This window comes from Grampus griseus (genome assembly GCF_964374135.1).
Source record: "Grampus griseus genome assembly, chromosome: 4".
Lineage (NCBI taxonomy): Eukaryota > Metazoa > Chordata > Mammalia > Artiodactyla > Delphinidae > Grampus > Grampus griseus.
In genome coordinates, this window is record NC_138997.1 from 7239428 (window position 1) to 7265097 (window position 25670).

The window sequence follows — 25670 nt, forward strand, 5'->3', positions numbered from 1 at the left end:
TGAAGTTTAAAAAGGAAAGTACTCAGTTAATCTACACTTCGACAGAAATATGAATTTCATGAAAGCATGCCCACAGTCCTGAAACACTGTTGGGCTTTCCTTCCTAACCTAATGATTTAATTGACATTGAGGATGTGAGTTGAAACGAAAAGAGATGAGGCAGCACATCACTTAAATGACACACAAATAAGAGAATTTTTAAAAATGTAAACCCAAGTGTATAACCCTCTAAAAAAAAGAGTCCACAGACACTCAGTAATTGGTTTTAACACTCCCTTCTCCCAAAATAAAGAACTTAAGGAACAGGCTGTTTTAAAAGTAAATGTTTAGGGACTTCCCTGGTGGCACAGTGGTTAAGAATCCGCCTGCCAGTGCAGGGGACACGGGTTCGAGCCCTGGTCTGGCAAGATCCCACATGGCACAGAGCAGCTAATCCTGTGTGCCACAACTACTGAGCCTGCGTGCCTAGAGCCCGTGCTCTGCAACAAGAGAAGCCACTGCAATGAGAAGCCCACGCACCGCAAGGAAGAGTAGCCCCCACTCGCCGCAACTAGAGAAAGCCCGTGTGCAGCAACGAAGATCTAATGCAGCCAAAAATTTATTTATTTATTAAAAGAAAAGAAAAAAAAAAGAATCCACCTTCCAATGCAGGGGACGCGGGTTCAATCCCTGGTCGAGGAACTAAGATCCCACATGTCTCAGGGCAACTAAGTTTGTGCGCTGCAACTACTGGGCCCGCGTGCCGTGGAGCCCACGCACCACAACTAAAGAGAAGCTCGTGCACTGTAACTACTGAGCCCGTGTGCTCTGGAACCTGCACACCACAACTCGAGGGAAGCCCATGCACCACAATGAAGAGTCCGTGCACCGCAACTAAAGATCCCGCATGCCACAACTAAGACCCGACGCAGCCAAATAAATAAGTAAATAAGTAAATGTTTATACAATAAATAAATGGGAAAAAGCCAGGCCTATAATGCAAGCAACTATGCTACTTTCTGCACACAAATAAGCCTAATATCAACATAAAAGCTAATTTCAGAAACACAGGACATGGCAACAATTCAGCTCAATTTGTTAAGTGTTACATCTAACGGTACAATAACGTTCATAAAGATTTTGAACTAGTACATAGTGAAATTCCTCCTAAATCATAAGATAATTTATTTTACACTAAACAGATTTTATTGTTAAAGAATTTAATGTATTCTAGTTCTTTTCAAGGTGGTAATTCATGTCTGTAATATCTGCTTATTGATGCAAATATTCTTAAAATATCTCTTCCCTTAATATACATTTATTTGTTTAGCTATCTCCACAACTCTGTAAGGTAGTTGTTAGGTCAAAGAAGCTCATATTCCACACATCATTATACAGGTTAGAGAAAGAACAAAGAGAGCATCTCCCTGGAATAATTCATTCCCACGAAAAGAGAACCAAACCACACTGGCCTCCAGGGCAATTTCAAATGATAAAAAGTGGCAGTAAGCTTAAGTCAAAAATACAAATTAAAATAGCTCCAAAGCTCTATTTTTCCAGAAAACACTTAAATTTCTCTGGATTCTTCTACCAAGAGCCTTAATGACTAGATTTCCAGTTCCTGTCTTAAATTCCAGTTGCGGACAGGCTCCCCAGTATCTTTTTCCAAATGCTTCCCATTGCACAACACAAAAGACCCACAGGCTCTGGATTCCTGTGTTATATACTCTGTGCTTCACGAAAATATGGCATCTACAAAGGGTACAAACCATCAATTACTAGCAAGTTTCAAATAAACCAGAGAAGAACACAGCCCTCGGGGAAGATAAAAAGAAAAACAACATAACTCTGGAAAGAAGCTCCAGTAATTATCTCACTATCTGATGCCCCACAGGAGATAGCTTACTTTACCCGAGTGAAGAATTGACTTTTATGCTCGTTCTTCCTTTCATAAACAATCATCCTTTTCCAGATATCAAAACAGATTCAACTTAAGCTACTACCACTTTGCTCAATAGTGAAATGGGGACAAAACCATCCACTTCTTTGGCTGGGAGGGTAACCTGAGACCCTGGATGTAAAGCCCGGAGGACAGTGCCAGGCCCAGGGCGGCTCTCAATAAATAAAGCCGAGAAGAACTCTGCGGTCTCCCACTCTGCTCAGCACCTCTACTCACCGCATGTTGTGTTCCATTACAAAGTCTCCTCAGGAAACACAGCTTTAAGGGCACGTTATGACCGAAACCAGGTAAGGTAAACTAACGTAAGTACTAACCCTACAACAGAAAAACCTGAGTCCCCACCACCACCCCATGTCAAACAAATCAAAACCTTAAAAGGAAATTAACTCACAGGCAACAAAAGAAAACATCAGATAAACTGAACTATGTCAAATTTTAAAACTTTTGTGCATCAAAGGACACACCAACAGGGACTTCCCTGGTGGTCCAGTGGGTCAGACTCTGCGCTCCCAATGCAGAGGGCCCAGGTTCAATCCCTGGTGGGAGAACTAGATCCCGCATGCATGCCGCAACTCAGGAGGCTGCACACCACGACTAAGAAGTCCGCATGCCGCAACTAAATGATCCCGCGTACCGTAACTACGATCCGGCGCAGCCAAAATAAATAATTAAATTAATAAATATACATATTTTTTTAAAAAAGGACACACCAACAGAATGAAAAGACAACACACAGAATGGCAGGAAATACTTGCAAATTTATATCTGATAAGGGGTTCATATCCAGAACATATAAGGAATTTAACAGCTCAACAATCTTCAAAAAATCCAATTCAAAGATGGTTAGGGCTTCCCTGGTGGCGCAGTGGTTGAGCATCCGCCTACCGATGCAGGGGATGTGGGTTCGTGCCCCGGTCCGGGAAGATCCCACATGCCGCGGAGCGGCTGGGCCCGTGAGCCATGGCTGCTGGGCCTGCGCGTCCGGAGCCTGTGCTCCGCAACGGCGGGGTGGGGGGGCCACAACAGTGAGAGGCCCGCGTACCGCAAAAAAAAAAAAAAAGATGGTTAAAGAACTTCAATAGACATGCTTCCAAAGAAGAAACACAAATGTCCAATGTGCACATGAAAAGGTGCTCAACAATACAATAATCATTAGGGAAATGCAAATCAAAACCACAATGAGATACCACTGTCCACTAATGAGGGTAGCTATTAAAAAAAAAAAGAAAACAAAAGAAAAAATAAGTGTTGGTAAGGTTGGGGAGAAACTGAAACCCTGTGCACTACTGGTAGAAACGCAACACAGGTAGCTACTGTAGAAGACAGGATAGCAGTTCTTCAAAAAATTAATGGAATTACCAAATGATCCAGTAATTCCACTTCTGCATATATGCCCAAAAGAATTTAAAGCAGAGACTCAAACAGATATTTATTTGTACATCCATGTTCATAGCAGCATCATACACAACAGCTAAAAAGTGGAAACAAACCAGTGTCCATGGACAGATAAATCGATACACAAAATGTGGTATATCCATACAACGGAGAATTATTCAGTCTTTAAAAAGAAAGAAGTTCTGACGCATGCTACACCGCAAATGGACCTTGAAGATATTATGCTAGGGGCAATAAAGCCAGTCACCAAAAAGACAGATACTCCATGATTCCACTTACATGAGGTACTTAGACTAGTTAAAATCAGAGACAGAAAGTATAATGGTGATTTCCAGGGGCTGGGGAAAGGGAGAACGGGGAACTGCTGCTCAGTGGGTACAGAGATACAGTTTGGGAAGATGAAAAAGTTCTGGAGTTGGAAGGTGGGGAGGGCTGAATAATAACGTGAATGTAATTAATGTCACTGAACTAGACACTGAAAATTGGTTAAGAGGGTAAATTTTATGTTCTGTATATTTTAGCACTAAATAATTGATTCTTCCATTCAGCTTTCAATTCTGACTTATCCTACTCCTCAATTTACCCTTCGCTTATCTCACATTCAAATTCCTAATAGATTTTCATAAACTTGAAAGAAAAGTAACAGCACATTCTCAAAGTCGAGGTCCAGACTTACTCACCTGTTCTGGATTCCAGCAGGATCATTCTTTAGATCGTAGAAAATGGCACCTATAACCAGTCCCAGAACGATTGTTACAATTATCTTTTCAAAAAGAAAAAAAAGAATTTCAATTAAAGGTAAAAACTTAACACATTATTATTAAAATATACCTGGCTACATAATGAAACTCTCCATTGATACAGGTATTTTCAATGGCTTGGCCATAACAGTTCTTGGGAAAATATAAAACAGTGTACGTTATTAGACTACTTTTTAAATTGAAATAAAAATAATTTATCTGTGTGCCAGGGAGACTGACAGGCGACACAGTAGAAAGGCTAAGATTTCTCCCAGTGCTTTACCAGGCCCTGCCAGTTCATGGTCCAGTTCAGGCTACTGGGCCTGGGAATGCCATAGAGTGTAGCAGAACCAGGCAAGCACCTAGCAAAATAGTCTGGGGGGTAAACTAAAGTCCGAGTGGCTAAGAGTGGTGGCCTGAACTCTCAACCTTTGTGCTAGTGAACATGCATAGTGTGATATTTCAAGAGGCTCCAATAAAAACAGGATATCTTTACTCTTAACATGAAAAATAAATAAAAATGAACAAAAATTTTAAAGCACACATGAAAAAAATTCTAACAATGTAATTTTGCAAAATAAGGAAGTAGGGGTCGGGAGAGTCCCCACCTGCACTGGAAAAGTGCACTGTCACTGTCACCAAAGCACTCAGCCAGCTTTCTCTGAGGGCACCCGAGTGCATCCATTACCCACCCTCCTGTCACTGCTTCTCCAGCAACCTCAGCCCGGAGGGCCTACAGTAGCCAACAGCAGGACTAAGCTGCCAGTGCTTTGCCACTCTTACCTACCTTCACCCACTCACTCTTGTTTGATGACTCCTAAGAAGACTGGATAAACATCACTTTGGTTTTTAAGACTGACAAACTGTCTCTTAAGGACACTTCTAGAAGCGAAGGGTTAAGGGTTACATTATAATTTATTTAAGGAAATTCTACTTATTGTACTTTTGAATTAAATTTAATTAAATGAATTTAAAAATATAGTAAATGATAACCTAAAGAAAACAAAATATTCCACGATGTACCTTGGAACCTTCAAAGTTTAAAAACAAAACAAAACAAAAAAACACCTCAGTACTACAACAGTGCAGTAGTATCAAGACTTGAAGTAACTTGTCAAGACACTTTTGGCATGAAGCAAACAAAATTGCAAAACAGGATCATGACCTGTGAAGACTAGCTCATGAAGACCAGTCTGGAAAGAATATGATTTGAGATGTCCTTAAAAATTGCCTTGCTAAAAAAGACAGTCAGAAATTTGAAACAAAAAAATCTATTACCCTGGCATATTTTAATTACCTTCAAAATATACTATAGTTTGGGCTTCCCTGGTGGCGCAGTGGTTAAGAATCTGCCTGCCAATGTAAGGGACACAGGTTCAAGCCCTGGTCCGGAAAGATCCCACATGCCGCAGAGCAACTAAGCCCGTGCGCCACAACTACTGAGCCTGCGCTCTAGAGCCCGCGAGCCACAACTACTGAAGCCCACGTGCCTAGAGCCCATGCTCCGCAACAAGAGAAGCCACCGCAATGAGAAGCCCGCGCACTGCAACGAAGAGTAGCCCCCGCTCGCCACAACTAGAGAAAGCCCACACGCAGCAGCGAAGACCCAACACAGCCAAAAATAAATAAATAAAAATAAATAAATTTATAAAAATATATATATATACTATACTTCACGTCAACAGATCAAGCTTCCAAAATAAATAATAATAACCCCATCAGCATGTGTGCATGCACATGTACACAAAGTCTATACTTCCACCTTGTATAACTATAAGAATAGTCAGACTTTTAAAACTGGACACTCCACATGCTTTGTTTCTTCTATATTCAAACTTAGTAACTTATGTTAACAGACTGTCAGTTTTATCCTTTGGATGTTTCCTAAAGGTTTCAAAATTCTAAAAGTATTTTCAAGGAAACTCTTCAAACATATTGACAAAATGATTAATCTCATAATTTTGTCATGGTTTTACAAGGTGTGTCTATGTTTTTCCTTCTTACATTAAGGAAAAGAAGATAAACAGGAAAACTAAACATGGCTTAATGGAGCAAAGAAATTCTATCCTATGAGTTCTGTGCAGCTGGCTTCTTTTGAAAAGAAATTTCCTAAATGTGTTATTTGATCTTTGTTCAAATGTGTTTGTCAACATTTCTCAAGGTGGATTCTAAGGGATGTTTATGGCTGTCGGTGAAAATGTGCTAATAGAAACAATGACTCTCCAAGAGATACGATAGTATTTTCCAAGTTGATTTGATCAGGAAACCTTTGGCACATTAAATGAACATTAAATCTTCTCACACAGATAATCCGTTCATTCCAGTATCTTCCAAAGACCACCTTTGGTTAAATGCATTACCAGAAGCAAAGTCTAACTCGTGTAAATGACTCGTTCAAACCCAAGTATGGCTGTAAGACGACCCATGCCAGATTTATCAACAGGAAGCCATAAAACATTTTAATAGCTCCACATTCAAACACTTAGAGAAATAAAAGACACACTCGCAAGATTATAAAAAACCCTAAACCGGAAGTCAGCGAGCTGTGGCCCCCAGGCCTCGTTCAGTCCACGAGCAAGCATCGTTTTTTACCATTTTATTCATGGTTGAAAGAAAAAAAAGAATATTTCTTGCCACATGAAATTTACATACAATTCATATTTCAGTGTCCGTGAATAAAGTTTGATTGGAACACAGCCATGTTCATTTTTTAAAATGTATTTACGGCTGCTTTCTTGCTAAAACGGCAGACTTGACTACTTGAGATAAAGACCATGTGAGCTGCAGAGCCAAAAGTATTTACCCTGTGACCCTTTAGAAAAAAGGTTTGCCTACTCCTGTCTTAAGCTAACATTCCAGCATTGACACATCTGAAGAAGAGTCCCCCCCACCCCGCGCAGATGCTCAGGGAGATGCGAGGTTCTATCCCTGTTCTGCAAGGTTGCCACTGCTCTGAACATTGTTGGGATTTCTTTTGTGGAACTGAGGTCACTGAGGAGGTAAGTAGGCTGAACGTGCAACTTGGAGGCACTAGGCATGGGGTTTGCATCTGAAGAAAGCTTAGCGCCAGGAGGTGCAGAAATTTGGTGTACTATTACAGAGAGCCCCACATTCCAATCACCCCTGCCCAGAACTGCCATATGGAGTCATCCCTTGGTAGCGGCAGGGGACTGGCTCCAGGATCCTCGTGGATATCAAAATCCACAGATGATCCAACCCCTTACATAAAATGGAGTCGTACAGTCAGTCCTCCGCACCCATGGGTTCCTCCAACCTCAGCGTGCGTGGAACCCGGGATACTGAGGGCCGACAGTATGTGACTTGGACAAGGCATTTAGAAACCACTTTTAGAGGCAAGAGAAATTTATTTTCCAAATAAAAAAATCTAATGCATAAATCAAACTAAGAATCACCTGCCGTATATCATCTCACAGTTGAACAATGGATAACCGGGTTGACCTTACTTAACAGAATTTGTTCCCAAATGACATCAAATCTACTCCAAAAGGATAAAAACATACCCTTGATTGAAAGTACACAGAAGTGTTCATGTTCTGACAGAAATGCCAAATAACAAGTACAAAACTGTTTGGAGCAATTAGCAGTATGTCTCAAAGAGGGATATAGGCTCTCGGCATTAATACTTAGGAGGCGACAGTACTGCGGTACGAAAATGATGGTGCACGTGTGGTAAGAAGTCAGTGATGTTTCACTGGAGATGACAACATGCCATCTTTTAGCACTTGGCAGAAGTTCAGTGATAATAAAATTGGCCAACCCCAAAATAACTGGCTAAACTGACTTCCTTAGAAAGGACGGACCAATGAACTGGGAACATGAGGATTTTGGATGACAGAGGGCTTAAGAATAACGGAAGAATCATGAAGGAGTAATTCTCAACAACTATCAACGGAGTCAGCCGAAAGAGAAAAAGAACATGATTTCAGCTTAAGAGAAAGTCAGTCTGACAGTGGAGCCTTACTGAACAGAATTCAAGCCGGCTTGCTACCTCTGCGTTAACCTCGTGCTGCTTTAGGTGTCCAGCGCTCTCCTAAGATCAGAAGCCCTCCACGAGGAAGGTCGCTCATAAGGAACAGCATTTGCACACGGGCTCCTTGCGCAGACAGTGGTCAGCCCTACAGCCCTCAGGGACATGACACTGAGCTGAAAGCTTCCCTGGCCACTTTCCACCTGACATAAGATGCAAACCAACCCCTTCCCTTGCTCCTCCTCTCCCCGCCCTTCCCTTCCTTCTCTCTTTCTCTTCCTTTCTCCACTTCTCTGCTTAAACTCTCTTCCTAGCCCTTTTTACCACCTGACATGCTATATATCTTATTGCTATATGAATTGATTCCCTGTCTCTCCTCATAAGGAAACAAGCTCCACGAGAGCAGGGATTTTATTTTCGCCCACTTTGTTCACTGCTGTGTACAAGCTCCAAGATGCAGCACGTGATCAGTTAAGAACTTGTTGAATGCATCAGGAAATGAACGTGTGCGGCCACCAGAAAACCCCAGATGTGGTCAAACGTTTCCTTTACTTCACAATTTATGAAAAAAAAATTTTTTTCTACAAAGATGATCCATTACAGCTTGTCTAAATTGCCCAAAATTCTGAATTAGACAGTCCAAAGAAAACAACCCATTAAAAAAGAAATCTTCTGGGCTTCCCTGGTGGCGCAGTGGTTGAGAGTCTGCCTGCCGATGCAGGGGACGTGGGTTCGTTCCCCGGTCCGGGAGGATCCCACATGCTATGGAGTGGCTGGGCCGGTGAGCCATGGCCGCTGAGCCTATGCGTCCGGAGCCTGTGCTCCGCAACGGGAGAGGCCACAACAGTGAGAGGCCCGCGTACCGCAAAAAAAAAAAAAAAAAAAAAAAAAGATTAAAAAAAAATAAATCTTCTGTAAGTAAAAACTTAATTGGGTTTTACTTGTTTCTATACCCCAAATGGAATGGGGATAAATAAATACATAAAAGTGTGGGTAGAAGGTAAGCATATCCTAAAATAGATTGTATCAGAACCTAATGCCCCCAAATGAGTATTTTACAGCATAATTAGAAGACTCTGCCACGTTACCTGAGCTATAGAAGCCTGGGGATTACCCAGTAAGTTTTTGAATGAACGCCTGGAAATCCATCTAAGCTGATGACAGAAGGAGGTGGCATAGGTGATCTCCTTGTAGACTGAAATCTTCTTCTTTCTCTGACCCCCTGAGAGTTGCTCTAACTCAGCTTTTGTTTCCTTGAAGAAGGAGGAGTTGGCATAAAACTCAGTTAATTTTCCTATGAGTGGAGTATCTGTCTTGGAAGGCTCTTCAGTCTCCTTGGCTTTGGAATAAAAGTGGATAAAGAAGGGAAACATTCTTAACAAAATAACAGCTGATTTAGTCCATTTTTCTGTAACCCCTTTCTTAGAGTCTTCCCTAGTACCTTAATTCTAAAGCTTGAGTATAAAAAGTTATGAGAGCTGTCACTGCTTTACAAAGTAGAAAAACAGAGTAAATTGGCCTACTTCCGTCAACTTACGGATACAGCCAACTCACTGATCTTTTCCTAATTATGACATTTGGACCCTAAATCTTTTAAAATAGACTTCTCACCATATGGAGTTATAATTCCTAATAAAAAACCTGGTCTTCCCTTTTTACAATGTGCAAATGCATAAACTGTCAAGTTTCTTATTTCAAAACACTATGCAGTTGGCCCTCGGTATCCACAGACGTTGAACCCAGGGGATAGGGAGGGCCTACTGTAAGGGACCTGAGCACACTTGGATTCTGTTATCTGCGGAGGGGGGCAGGGGGGAGTTCTGAAACCAATCCCCCATGGATACCAAGGGGCCACTATGTAAACAATGGGCGCTTTTTAAAAAATGGGAACTGCCCTTAGAACTGACACCATCCTATAAATGCTCATTTACAGATTAAATCAAAAACAGCACTCTCACAGACAACAAAATCTGTGTTGACTGATGCTATGAGATTGAATGTCTGTGTGCCCCCAAACTTCAAATGCTGAAACCCAATCCCCAATGTGATGGTATCTGAAGGCAAGGCCTTTGAGGGATGATTAGGTCATGAGGGTGGACCCCTCAGGAGTGGGATTAGTACCCTTATGAAAGAGGCCCCAGAGGGCTCCCTCCGCACTCCCACCACATGAGGAGGCAATAATATGGTCGCTCATCTATGAACCAGGCAGCAGGTCCTCAACAGACACCGAATCTGCTGGCACCTTGATCTTGGACTTCCAGCCTCCGGAACTGTGAGAAATACATGTTTATTGTTTAAACCACCCAGTCTATGGTATTTTTGTTACAGCAGCCAAACAAACTGGGACAACCAGTATCAGAGGACAGCGCTGATGTAAATTCACACAGCCATGTTTTAGTGAGGTACCACGTGGCTAAGCTTCATCCAACTCAATTAGGCAATAATCTGTGACTCTCAACACATCTGCTTACCTTCACCGTCTGTGTCTTCTCTGTTTAACACCACAGCACAGGAGTCTCCATTAATGACGTCCAGGAAGAAGTCTGCAGGGTTATTGTAGGGCTCACAGTGGTAACCTGCAAGAGAAGGTGACTCAGGTACACAAACGTGACAGTCTTGGGAAATGAAGACTCAGTGGGTGAGGGAGGCGTTGCTGGGAGAGACAGGATCTAACAATTTCTCCCTCTTTTCTTCTCTCTTCTCCCCTCACTAATTTACCGCTTCCTTTTAATCGCACAGTATTTCAACAGTTTTCTGACTCTTCACAAAACAGCACACTCCAAACCAACCTTGGACTCTTAGCAAGTCTTCTGTTAGTGCTTGGTCCTTACGCATTACAATGCAGGAGACCTGAAACAGCTATCAAAATGCTCTGGTGCTAATCAGAGCTTCTTCAGAAACCTAGATATAAGTCCAAGAAGAAAAAAAAAGCTATAGAAGAACTAATGTTCCTTAAAGCCAGCTAAGGCAGAGCAGGACTGTGTTTGGGAGAGGCCTGGGGTATGTTCTGCTCTCCAAGTTCACCTGGGGACTGCTAGAATGCCAGTACCCACTTTAGCAATGATTGCTTTTGCCCCTATTAAACTCAGGTCCAAATGGGCCTCTGCTATGCTCCTGTAATTCCAATATAGAGAACAAATCACCAGAACATCATTCTCAAGAGAATGTGGCTGGTACAGCACAGCTGAATGCTTACCTTGACTTCCTGTGGCACTGTAATAGGGAAGAGCAAATCTGACTCCATATTGGATCTGTTTCTTTTACTTTAACCTTTGTATTCTATTGCTTCTGCTACAAGTTAAGAATGTTGCCTATAGCCTGAAATATTCAGGATAGCCCATTCTCAAGGGTCTGATCTTTAAAGGTGGAACACTTTTCCATTCATATAGAGATAAAAAGTTGCAGAACAGAGAATAACGTTTGTCTTGTTGGAGGTTTACAGGAACACCACGACCAGACCTACATGGACAGCTGCAAGAACAGAGGATTCCGAGACTGAGAAGTTTTCAACAACCAGCCACACCCCCTTCCCTTTTAGTATAAAAGAAGCCTGAATTCTAACATGGGGAAGATAGTTCTTTGGGAGAGTAGTCCACCACCTTCTCGGTCTGCTGGCTTTCCGAATAAAGTCTCTATTCCTTGTCCCAACAACTCATCTCCTGCTATACCGGCCTGTCGTGCAGCAAGCAGCGTGAGCTCAGACTCAGAAGCGACACGATTATCTGAACTCAGCTTGGCCTGGAGTCTGATCCTTAGGTTCAGCCCCCCTAAACTCCCTAGACCCATGCAAGGCTTCTTAGTTTTAAATGATAGAGATTAAACCAAAACATTTTAAAATGTGGTTAGCAAATACTTAAAACTATATCTGAGTTCATGGAGCATCATCTATAATCATGTCCAAGGATCTCTAAGATGAAGCAGGTTGCATAAGTCACCAAAAAATGACATATTTCCATTTAAACAGAACCGGGCAGTCCAGAGCCATCAGAATGTTGGCCCGTTGAAGTCAGACTTACGACTAGCCATTATATCGACAGGTAATTAATTCACACACACGCTAAATCCGCAACCTAATGTTACTAGAAAATTAAGTAGCATCTCCACGAACCCCCAATCAAGGTGGATCAACATCCCATGTAAGGGAAAAACATGATAAAGCCTAATCTCTATCATGGTCAAGAAGACAAATACTGTAGGGACATGAGGCCTTTCCAAGAATATTCAACTGACAGATAACCGGCTATGAGACCAATCTATTTATTGAACTGTTAGGGAAAGGTCACCAGAACTGAGAAGGAGAACAGATACAGACCCAGCAGAAATACACACACACTCACACTCACACACACACTCAAACAGGACAGAAAAAGATACCTAAACAACAAGCTGGCACTGCAGAGTGAAGAACTAGCACTAAACTAACTGAAGATGTTTCGGAGTAGTGGAAACCATGGTGTATCTACTCAAAGATGAAACAGCACTCCAGGTGACCCCTTTGTTCTCCTTTAGGATACTATTAATGAAGGATCTTACTTCATAAAGGAGTCAACCGTACCAGTGGACGCAAAGTAACCCAAGGCCTCCTGAGCAGGCCCGTGGAACATTAATCTTCCTGAGGCCAACAAGGTAAGGCTATCAAACAACTTGAAGATGGAATAACGAGGCTGATGAATGGAGAAGATGATGGTCCGTCCTTGTTTAGACATCCTGAATTAAAAGTGAGGAGATAACGAGTCATTAAACATCTGAAACTTGCGTTTCTTGGCAATGTATTTTATTATTCCTGCCTTTAGATCATTTGTTCCTCTTCCAACTTGATTTTCTCTTACTAAATTCTCATCTCATATTATCTGTCTGATAGGTAGAGAATGTAAATTCAGTGCTTTCATGAAACACTACAGTTTCTAAAGGGTGTTCCATGGGTAGTCTAGAATCAATCAGAATATTAATTAAAAATACAGATCCCTGGGCTTCCCTGGTGGCGCAGTGGTTGAGAGTCCGCCTGCCGATGCAGGGGACACAGGTTCGTGCCCCGGTCCGGGAAGATCCCACATGCTGCGGAGCGGCTGCGCCCGTGAGCCATGGCCACTGAGCGTGTGCATCCGGAGCCTGTGCTCCGCAATGGGAGAGGCCACAACAGTGAGAGGCCCGCGTACCGCAAAAAAAAAAAAATACAGATCCCTGGACAGTCTACTCAGACCTATTGGGTCTATGGAACCCTATTTTTAACTAGCACCCAGGTAATTTGTAAGTACACTCAAGTTTTAAAACTTATTATGAACTAAATATTAAAACAATGGTCATATGCCCCATCCTCATTGATCATTTAAGACTTCTGGCTCTTTAGGAACTGGTTTTCATTCTTCTGCCCTAATAATACAATTAACATTACTGAGTACTGACTAGATCTTTGCTAAATGCTTTATAGATGACCTCATCTAAATTTACACAATATTGTTATGAGGCAGTACCAATAATAATTATTACTGTTCTATATCAGATAAGGTTTAGAGAATTAAGCAATGGCTCCAAGTGTCACTGTTAGAAGGAGCAGGGCTGGGATTTGATCCCTGGTCTAATACCGTGGCCAAAAGACAGTAACTCCTATCTTTATACAGGAGTTACTACTTATGGGTAGAAGAAACAAAGGCAAAATCACTATTCAAAATCTGGTATTATTGAAAACACTTTATGAGAAGAATCACATCAATGCAAGCATTTTCTAAGCACTTACTATATGCTAGCCAAGAAAGTTTGTTCTGCCTCAAAGATGACAGGCCAACAGACCAATCATTTCAATACAGAGTGGAACAGAAGTAGCTGAGGGTGCCCTCAAACGAGCTAATACAAACAGCCTCCTGACCGGACTGCTGCCACTCACCCTTGCCCAATTATACAGCCTTTTCTCCAGACAGGTGCCAGTCCTCCGTTCTAAAACTCTCTGAAAGCTTCCCATGTCCCCTAGAGACATTAAAAGCCATAGCTCTTATAGCGGCCTACAGTCTATATAATCTGCCACCCACTCAATTCCATCTCATGTCCTGTTCTAACTGTTATGGACTGAACTGTGTGTCCCCAAAATTCATGTTGAAGTCCTAACCCCCAGCACTTCAGAATATAACTGTATTTGGAGATAGGGTCTTTAAAGAGATAATTTTGGTTAAATAAGGTCATGTGGGTGCCACAATCCAATAAGGACCAGTGTCCTTAAAGGAAGAGGAGACTGGGACACAGACACACCACGGGAAGATACAGTAAGGACACAGAGAGAAGACAGCTATCTACAAGCCAAGGAGAGAGGCCTCAGAAGAAACAATCCTGCCGACTCCCTGATCTTAGACATATAGCCTCCAAAAATTTGAAAAACTAAACTTCTGTTTTAAGCTAACCACCCAGTCTGCGGTACTAGGTTATGGCAGCTTGAGCAAAGTCATCAGTAAGAGTCCCCACCCCTCCTGAGGTCACTGGGTTCCAAACACATCAGCAGGCACGCTCTGCCGCAGGGCCACAGCTGTTCCCTTCCACTAGAACTCTCTTCTCCCATATATCCAGGTCTCGCTCCCTTGCTCCCAACTCAAGCGTCACCTCGTTGAGGTCTTCCCTGACCATCCTATATGTGATACAGCACCTCTATCCCACCACAGCCATCTTTTGCTACTCTCTTAGCCTGCTTCATTTTTCATACAACACTTCCATTTGTTCATTGACTGTTTCCCTCCAACAAAGAAGGAAGAAATTTTTGTCTGTGGCACTTACTGCTGAGTCCCTTGCACCAAGAATAACACCTGGTACACAGTAGGTCACCATATATTGGATGAATGAAAGAATAATGTTCCCCTAGCGTTTACCTCTTCAGAAGCAAAAGGACAGCATTTGCTGTGCTGGAATCTAAGCCAGTTGTGGGCTCATCCAGGAACAAGATGGAGGGATCAGTAATAAGCTCCATTGCAATACTAGTCCTTTTTCTTTCTCCTCCAGACACACCACGGATAAACTGAGTTCCCACCTAAAACACAGATATTATTGTTATTAACAATAAAACCCACAGCCATTATCGTTTGTTGAGCTCCCGACATGTATGTGCCAACCCTATAAGAGGCACTTTATCTCATTATCCTCATTTATTCTGAACAGCAAATAAACGACTATGTGGGCAAAGAGGTAGGTTTCTCTTTAATTTGAAGAGTAAACTGAGGCTCAGGTCAGAGCTGGTAAGTGGCTAAGCCTGATATGAAACCCATGCTTTTAACAGTTCTATATGTTTCTCATCAAGCCATATATTTCATCTTAAGGCAGTTAAGCCAGAACACTAAAAAATATGGCCCTGACAGAGTGAAGCCACAGACCAAAACGGGAGCTGAAGACAGGAGTAGAAAAGCTGCTGAAAGCATCTATAATTTGTTAGTCTTTCTTACAGCCTCCTGACGCCCCCTTCCCTGCCCCCGCCCCACCCAAAGTCCTCAGTGCAGCTGGGCAGCTAGGAAAGTTCACTTTCTATCACACCACATTAGCATCTCTTAAATCACCATGAGGTTTACCAAATTGAGCCCTCCCGTACCCTAACTTGCCGCAGAATTCCCGGCTCATTCTTTCAGACAAATTCAGAAGGTAGACTATTCTACAGGGTAACTGGCTGGGCCTTTCAACTAGTCAGTGTCCCTGTGTGGTAGGGGACCAGAAAGGTTTTGGGGGAGAAAGGAGATAGGAAATAATCCTTATATTAAGAGTCTTCAAAGAGATAGTAAGTAAGTGCTGTTCATGCCCTTGACTGGACCCTCTAACAACTGAGCTGTGCCAGACATTCTGGAGGCGACATGGGGAAATGTGAGTGAATATGGCTCCACAGAGCTGAGATTAACACACCGTCAATTCTGTTAGTTGATAACGGTATTGTGGTAATGTAGGTAAATATCTTTTTTTTTAAGATGCATAATCAGTATTCAAGAGTGAAATGTCATGAAATTTACAACTTTCTTTAAAATACTTCAGAGAAAAGAAGCTGAAGTCATTATGGGAAAAGATTAACAACTGGGAAATCTAGGTAAATGTTATTAGTAATTGTGCCATTATATTAAGTATACTACAATCATATCATCACTATGTAACAGAGAAAAACAAACCTGACTCCATATTGAATCTATTCCTTTAGCTCTAACCTTTGTGCTCTGCTGCCCGTGCTTAGTCATGCTGGCTCTGCACCCTTTATGAAAGAATGTTGCCTAGAGCCTGAAATATACAGGATAGCCCACTGTCAAGGCTCTGACCTTTCAAGGTGTACCACTTTTCCATTTACACAGAGATAAAAAGTTACAGGGCAGAGAATAACATTTGTCTTGTTGGACGTTTATGGGAACATTGTGACCAGATCCACATGGACAGCTGCAAGAACAAAGGATTCCAACGGGAAGAAGTCTGCAACAGCAACCAACCAACCAACTCCCTCCCCTTTTAGTATAAAAGAAGCCTGAATTCTAACTTAGGTAAGATGGTTCTTTGGGACAAGAGTCCACCATCCTCTTGGTCTGCTGGCTTTCCAAATAAAGTCGCTATTCCTTGTCCCAACAACTCATCTCTCAATTTACTGATGTCACGCAGCAAGCTGTTCGAGCTTGGACTCCGTAACAACTGAGTAATCAGACTATACTCTCTACATTTGTTATGCTTAAAATTTCATAAAAAGTAAAAAAATTTAAATGAAGTACTTCAATGAATTAGATAAATACATTCTAAGTCAACAACTCCCTTCAGCTTATTTTTCTCTGGAAATCCACGCAAGGAACTTAGGGCGATAACTGCCTGTTGGTAGAGAACTTTTACCTACGGGTAAAGAATGGTAAATACCTTATTGGGAAGAAAATCAAGCAATAAGCAGAGCTATAACACAAAGGAAAACCCAGTCGCTTACAGGAAGAATCTAGTGGAAACTGGTGGCATCTCAGAGTTATTTTTCCAAACAAACTACAGCAAAATATGTCAGAAAGTATCGTATGAAACAGCAGCCAGCAGGATACCCCCATTCTTTGTTACGTCTACGTAAAGGATATCACGGGGGGACTAGACTAGGGCCATCACAATCTAAAAAGCTCATCTTCACGGAAAGCTTCAGGTGTTTTCCCAGCAAAGTTTTCATACCTAGTCACCGACTGTAAAGTTCACTCGTTCATTTCATTTCTTCTTCCCGATCCTGTATAACCCACAAAGGGAGTTACTTTTCTCTCTTGCCCACGACTTTTATCTCAAAAATCTAAAAGAGCCCAGCACATAACAGTCTGTAAGTAAATACTGGCAGAAGAAAGGGGGAGGGACAGTGAGGGAGGGAGGGAGGAAGGGAAGCCAAAAGTGCCAAAAGAAAGGCTCTAGAAAAACAACTTGGATGCCACACAAATTAGAAATAAACCCTAATTTGACTGGATATAACCCTGGAAGCCAAACTGCAGCAAAGTGAAACATACAGAGCAGGAACCCTTGGATTTTCATCATGTACCAATTCCAGAAATGTACCTCTCAAAGGCAATGGAACAAAGTCCCCTTGAGGAACAGAAGAAGGACAGCTAAAAGGGGAAAAGAAAATAGGAAGAAGGAAAGTTAGCGTGAAGACATGGAATGAGACGTGACAAACAATCAGGGTGGGAGAAGACCGAGGGCTGTAATCACACAGAAAGGGCCATGTGTTCTTTGCAAAGAACACTTCCACATACTGGACCACACTGCCACACTTCATTTCCAGGATTCAATCATTTTTAGGTTTTTTAACCTGGTTAACTTCCATCTTCATATTAAGTAAGTAGTCACTTTTCTCATGGTTACAGAAAGCAGCCACTCTTTACTATACATATTATAGAAAACTTCTGAACAAGTTATACTATCCACACAGGTGAGTCCGATTTGCGGGCTATGACACATTTTCCACATTACCTTGGAATCTGCCACTTTATCCAGACCTAACTCTTGAATGACCATGTTAATCCGTTCATTTTTTTCATGATTTGTCATAGTTGTTGGAAGCCGAAGAGCTGCTGAGAACTGTAAATTTTCTCTCACTGTCAGAGTTCCCATCACGACATCATCCTTAAAGCAAAATGGCGTTTTAACAAGACATAGCAGGTCTTTTCTAATACCCTCACTCTTTGGTATATGTAACTTACCCACAAAAATAACATACCCAAGGAAAGTTCTAGCTAATAATGAATTATACTTGCAATTATACAAGTTACAACTAACTCCACCTAACAGCTGCAAAGCCTGATGAAATCATTTTCATTCCCTACCTGTACACCCAAAGAGAACACAGGTAATTGTGATCATTACTAGCAAACATTTCTACACTGCTTGATACCAGGATTTGCCAAAACACTGTTCTAAGCTAGGTGAAGGAGAGAGGTGAAGGTAAAGGAAAAAAGTAGAACAGTAATGTTTTTTAGAAATGATATGATAACAAGAATTGATATCATTGCCCTCACAAGGATCATATTCCAGATTCTCCCTGACTTTTCATTTAACACTGTCCTGAATTTTACAGGAGATCATGAAAAGCTGGTGTGAAGAGAAGTTGTTTCTACGAGTATGTCCCGTAGTCAACTGGAAGCACACTCAACCATTAGCCAAGGCACTTGCCAATACAGAAACAGAAGAAATCTAAAATGCAAATCCACAAATACTTACTTGTACCACGTAACCTGAGTTACATTTAAAATTGGCAGGTCGAGGTGCTCCGTTGATCAAAACATCTCCAGATAACCCATGTGGATCCTTCCTTGCAGCTAAGACATCTAACAACCTATAAAAAGACATATGTTATCGTTATTTATTCCCTCCAACTCAGGCTTTACCTCTCAGCTAATCTGAATCCAAATTTTGCTCAAGTTCGAAAATTAACTGACCAAGAAGTTATATGGTTCAACTAAACATATAGCTATATTTTGAATCTCACCTTCCTTCTTTTTTACTATATGCTACAATAAAGCCCAAAACCATGAAAGCAAAGCACTGCTGGCTGATCCAGCACAGACTACCCAAACTGCCCTCCAGGCTGTCTGACCTCTGGCGTGCCAAGGCAGGTAACATGCTCCTTTGTCTAAGACACAAGCCTTCACTGATGTCTTTGGCTCCATGTCCCGACTTTCAATTGTATCCCCTTCCTTTTCCTCTCCATAGCTCAACTCATAGCTGACAGCTATATGCCAATCACCTTATCATGTCCTCTTAGTAAAGCTGACCTAGTAAGACCTTCCTGGCCCTTAGGACAGAACCTCAAACTAGCACAACTGCACATTATCCACAGCAACTAGAACCAGACAAGACATGCAGAAAATGTTCAAGAAATACCTGCTCACATAAGAGTGATCTTTAAAAGCACACTAAAACTGGAGGTGGGGGCCTTCCCTGGTGGTGCAGTGGTTAAGAATCCGCCTGCCAATGCAGGGGACAAGGGTTTGAGCCCTGGTCCGGGAAGATCCCACATGCCGTGGAGCAACTAAGCCTGTGTGCCACAGCTACTGAGCCTGCGCTCTAGAGCCCGCGAGCCACAACTACTGAGCCCGCGAGCCACAACTACTGAAGCCCGCGCGCCTAGAGCCCGTGCTCTGCAACAAAAGAAGCTACTGCAATGAGAAGCCCGCACACCGCCATGAAGAGTAGCCCCGGCTCGATGCAACTAGAGAAAGCCCGAGCACAGCAACGGAGACCCAACGTAGCCAAAAATAAATAAATAAAATTAAAAAAGAAAAGAATAGGTGAAGGAGATTTAAGAGGTACAAATCTCCAGTTATAAAATAAATAAGCCATGGGGATGTAACATACAGCATAAGGAACAGGGCCAATAATATTGTAATAACTTTATATGGGGACAGATGTCTAGACTTATCATGGTGATCATTCATAAGGAATGCAAACGTCAAATGTCGAAAAGGATTAATCTCCAAAATTTACAAGCAGCTCATGCAGATCAATACCAAAAAAACAAACAACCCAATCCAAAAATGGGCAGAAGACGTAAATAGACATTTCTCCAAAGAAGATATACAGATTGCCAACAAACACATGAAAGAATGCTCAACATCACTAATCATTAGAGAAATGCAAATCAAAACTACAATGAGATATCATCTCACACCAGTCAGAATGGCCATCATCAAAAAATCTAGAAACAATAAATGCTGGAGAGGGTGTGGAGAAAAGGGAACACTCTTGCACTGCTGGTGGGAATGTGAACTGGTACAGCCACTGTGGAGAACAGTATGGAGGTTCCTTAAAAAACTACAGATAGAACTACCATATGACCCAGCAATCCCACTACTGGGCATATACCCTGAGAAAACCATAATTCAAAAAGAGTCATGTACCACAATGTTCATTGCAGCTCTATTTACAATAGCCAGGAGATGGAAACAACCTAAGTGTCCATTATCAGATGAATGGATAAAGAAGATGTGGCACATATATACAATGGAATATTACTCAGCCATAAAAAGAAACGAAATTGAGTTATTTGTAGTGAGGTGGATGGACCTAGAGTCTGTCATACAGAGTGAAGTAAGTCAGAAAGAGAAAGACTAATACTGGATGCTAACAGATATATATGGAATTTAAAAAAAAAATGTCGTGAAGAACCTAGGGGTAAGACAGGAATAAAGACACAGACCTACTAGAGAATGGACTTGAGGATATGGGGAGGGGAAAGGGTAAGCTGGGATGAAGTGAGAGAGTGGTATGGACATATATACACTACCAAACGTAAAGTAGATAGCTAGTGGGAAGCAGCCGCATAGCACAGGGAGATCAGCTCGGTGCTTTGTGACCACCTAGAGGGGTGGGATAGGGAGGGTGGGAGGGAGGGAGATGCAAGGGGGAAGAGATATGGGGATATGTGTATATGTATAACTGATTCACTTTGTTATAAAGCAGAAACTAACACACCATTGTAAAGCAATTATACTCCAATAAAGATGTAAAAAAACCACTATGTAGTACACCTGAAACTGACATAATATTTATGGCAACCATAATTCAATTTATTAAAAACCACACACTAAAACTACAAAGAAAAATCTTACTTATACTGTTATACTCACGAAGATTTGCCTCCACCTGTGGGTCCCAGAATGGCATTGAGACCAGGTTTCATGATCCCACTGTCAATACAGAAAGATATCAAGTTATTGGACCACTTTACAACCAGTTCTATTAATTTAGGGTTTGCATTTAATACACTCAATGAAGGCTGATAAAATTATAGACAGGGGGAAAAAAAAACCCACAAATCAACCGTTAAAGGAAAAAGAAACCGAAACGTCCATTAACAAAAATCTTGCACACAAAGAACGTTAACCACAAGTCAGGACTTATAAGAAAAATGACTTGGGTCCCTCTGAATTCCCCTCCCTTATTCTCCACACTGGTTCCCTGATGTAACTGACTCTGGTGAAGCATCTCTGCTACACTTACTCCTCTTTCACGGCGTAAAGTGCATTAACAAGTTCTGAGTGACACCAGCTGACTAGTATCGTCATGTCACCTGACTTGCTACCTCGGTCTACACAGTTAGTAAGCCAATGGACTTCTAGAATCACCAGTAGAAGTGTTCTCACTGTACAAATCTAGTCAGACAAAGAAACAGTATATCTGAAATAGAAATTCAATGGCTGGAATAAAGCACCTCAGGGGGTTAAAAAGAAAATATCACCAAGTCTTACCCCTCACAAAATTCTTAATCAAATTAGAAAAGTAAAACATACACTCTCAAGATATATCGTCTTCTTCCTTGTAAAGTATGAGATAAGTGGACTGGAAAATTCTCCGTTTAGAAGTGGTAGATGCCACTTTCTAAAGGAGACAACCTTTAAGGATATATAGACATGGTGTACACACAGCACGCTTCCAAACAGACTAAGCAGATGTTTGAGGGTGGTGAAAATTCAGATAGAAAGCAGAAGGGCTGGGCTTCCCTGGTGGCGCAGCGGTTGAGAGTCCGCCTGCCGATGCAGGGGACACGGGTTCGTGCCCCGGTCCGGGAAGATCCCACATGCCGCGGAGCGGCTGGTCCCGTGAGCCATGGCCGCTGAGCCTGCGTGTCCGGAGCCTGTGCTCCGCAACGGGAGAGGCCACAGCAGTGAGGGGCCTGCATACCGCAAAAATAAAGTAAAATAAAATAAGAAAGCAGAAGGTAGAAAAAATTAAGGCAGTTTTGACTGTGTTGAGTCTCAAGAAGAAAGCAAATACTTATCCTAACGGTAGCCAGTAGAATGACTAAGGAGGATGGACTGGAGAAAGGAAAATTAAGGGCAAGGCCTCCGCAGTTATGTAGGCGTGATGAAATAGAGGCCTGAAAAGCCCTTTCAAAACCCTGGTGACTAAATCCAATCTCTCTTTGGAACTGGTAGGTAAATCAAAATTTATTCCACAGAGAAAATGGTATCTATTCCAAGTGGATGGTCCAAAGCCAAAGGCTATTCCATTCCCAGATCGTGATTTTCACAGACGCCAATTCTATGATTACACAATTGTTGTAAGTGATGAACTTTACAAAGTACCCCCGGTGCTTCCATCCAGGAGGACCTCAGCACTTACTGACTATTGTGTTTGCATCATCACAACTGTGAAATGGCTGGTGCTAGGGTGACATGTACCTTTCGCGTTGCTCATTAGCTGAAACACTGAACAAAAATAAATGAATTAGGTAAACCAGGAACAAGGTGTAAAACAGAAAAATCTCTTATTCTTTCAGTGACTTTCCCCACAGATGTAAAAAAGACATGCTAATGGCTGGGTGAACTTTCAAGATGCATCTATCAATAGCTCTTGATGCACTTTCTTTATCAGTAGCTATCTAGTAACAGCTTCTAAAATCACGAGATACAAGCTTGTTATTCACTAAAACTCTGCTGTCAGAAAACCTTTCCAGGTTTTAGAAATATCTCCTCAAATCGAGACCAAGCAATCCGAAATAACTAATCCCAAACTGAATGTAAACGTTCTAAGACAAAGAATTTTACAGGTCCCTCAGTTGGGTTTACTTTGGCACTAAGCCCTAGCATGACAGAAAATGACAGCAGTGTAGAATTACAGCTGCAACAGTTCCAGTTTGGAGCAGCAGCTAATTCTCCCTTCATTCATTAAACACAGTTATCTCATGTCTACTATGTATAACAAGATTACTCTTCTAGGACATGAGACTGAGCTGAGACTAAAACGAAGTCCTAGCCCTTGTGGAATTTACATTCAAGACCAGGGATCAGCAAACGACAGCTGGTCACCTGTCTTCTGTTTTCATAAACAAAGTGTTACTGGAACAGAGCTATACTCCTTCATTTGCGTTATTGTCTGTGGCTGCTTTCATGCTACAACGACAGGGATGAGTAGTTGTAACACAGATGGATGGCCCATAAAGCTGAAGATATCTACCATCAGGCCAGGCCCTTCACAGAAAAAGCAGTCGATGGTCTACAATTCCCTTGTCTCCCCACCCTACCCCCCATCCTACTATCATCCCTCAAAACCGATTTCCCACCCTTATACACTGCTTTATAGCATTTATACGCAGCAAAGTCCCCCTCGCTAGACTGTAAAACCCTGCCAACAAGAGTTATGTCATCTTGTGTTAAGCCTCCGCCCAAAAGTACGTAGCACAGTGGTCTACAAGGGAAGACCCCTGAATACTGGACACACGAAGTGAAATCTAGCTAAAGGAGTCACATCACAAGTATTACTTTTTTAGTGGATAATAATTCATCCTTTGGTCTCGGTTTATAAAGGAGCAGTCAATGCCATTCCCAATGCTTGGAGCATGGCCTCTCCCTATCCTACCCTACTGTCCCCTACACACACACACACACTCGTGCACACAATCTTCACCTTCTCTCTCCCCACACCCCTGAATCTCTGATTTAGGGTTAGGGATGTCCACTGTGTCTCCTAACCCTTCTATCACAGTAGAATGACACAGCGAGGTACTCTAGTTGTCTGAATCCCCCATTAGACTAGACGGTTTCTCAGGACAGAGGCCATATCTGTGTCACTAGCATCTTGCACAAGGTCAAGCACCCCATAGGCACTGGACAATTGTTGAATAAGTGAGTCTCAACATTTCCATAAATGACAATTACTTATAGGAAAACCAAAAGAAATGTTTTCAGTAAAAACAAATGTTAAGAAGTAGGAAAAGTGTATGGAAAATAGGTACAGTCTGACTAGAAAGAAAACTTAGTGACATTCCCTACTCGTTATTTTACGTTCAAATACGTCCATCATTTCTATCAGACTTCCGCTTCCCTTCTTAGTGCGAAGGTGATGAAAGTGGGTAGAGGTGCAGCAATGCCAGCACCCAAGAACACAGGCTGCAAAGGGAGGTAGGAGGAGGAGAGGAAACAGTTGGAAGGGCAGGAGACTGCGTATACTGAGGAATAAGAAGACTGATTGAGGAAACCAATGAGTACATTAAAGACAACGAGAACCAGGTTCTTTACTTTTTGAGAAGATGTTTTACAAACATGGAAATGTGGAAAGAACCTTGGAGTGTTAGATATAAATTGGAGGACGTATTAATGAGAAGTCATGGGTTTTCATCTACATACACAGATACAGAAAGTTTTAGATATGTGTATAAGCACACATGTGCGTATATTGAAACATACATATAGTCAGTACCTACCTAGGTCTGTCCACCGAGAAAGCCTAGAAGCTATAAGATCCTAATAGCAACAAACATTCCCAACACCCAGATCTTGGTTTGTAAATACCATCCTCCACACAAAGGAACATCAGCTGATCCCAGGTCTGACGCAGGGTGAGTACACAGTGAGTCCGAAAATTCTTGCTGTGCCGACAAAATATTCAAAGAATGAGAGTATGTGTCAAAAGAATCAGTTAAAACACAAAACAAAATACAGAACCTACCTTGAAAGTCTCCCACTGACCAAGTCAGGAACAAGAGAAAGATCAAGATGAATAATGACAGGACTTCCCTGGTGGCGCAGTGGTTAAGAATCCTCCTGTCAATGCACGGGACACGGGTTCGAGCCCTGGTCCGGGAAGATCCCACATGCCGCGGAGCAACTAAGCCTGTGCGCCACAACTCCTGAGCCTGCGCTCTAGAGCCCACGAGCCACAACTACTGAAGCCCGCGTGCCTAGAGCCCGTGCTCCGCAACAAGAGAAGCCACCACAATGAGAATCCCATGCACCGCAACGAAGAGTAGCCCCCGCTCGCCACAACTAGAGAAAGCCTGTGTGCGGTAATGAAGACCCAACGCAGCCAAAAATAAATAAATAAAATAAAATAAGTTTAAGAAAAAAAGATAAATAATGACAGTAATCCACTACTGTTGAAGGCTATTGAATAAAATACAAATCCATGGGTCTATACTGATATAAATAAATGAACACAGAGATGATGAATAAAGTTTTTCCTTTTATTAGCATGCAAACTAATACATATAGAAGAGATGGATGAAAACAGAAAATCACCTTCTGGTAAATAGTGAACAACTAACTACCAGATCAGATTGTTCCTGCTGATTCAGGCAGGGCTCATCAATGGCAGCTCAAGCTGGTCAGTTGAAGTTTAATGAGAAATGGGATTTCGGAATAATGTCATAGTATCTCTCCTCTCAATG

The 25670-nt window shown here is 42.0% G+C and overlaps 1 protein-coding gene across 2 annotated transcripts in view; it reads right to left on the reverse strand.

Moving 5' to 3' along the window:
• Positions 1–25670, reverse strand: part of ABCG2 (ATP binding cassette subfamily G member 2 (JR blood group)) — a 65426-nt gene that overhangs the window by 9591 nt on the left and 30165 nt on the right. For both annotated transcript variants that reach the window (XM_082652835.1, XM_082652836.1), the window contains exons 3-10: positions 21133–21192; positions 18725–18839; positions 17978–18130; positions 14911–15068; positions 12618–12769; positions 10534–10638; positions 9151–9401; positions 4015–4097 (exon numbers count right to left, since the gene is read on the reverse strand). In XM_082652835.1, coding sequence (XP_082508961.1) covers positions 4015–4097; positions 9151–9401; positions 10534–10638; positions 12618–12769; positions 14911–15068; positions 17978–18130; positions 18725–18839; positions 21133–21192 — 1077 coding nt within the window. The remainder of the gene's footprint in view (positions 1–4014; positions 4098–9150; positions 9402–10533; positions 10639–12617; positions 12770–14910; positions 15069–17977; positions 18131–18724; positions 18840–21132; positions 21193–25670) is intronic.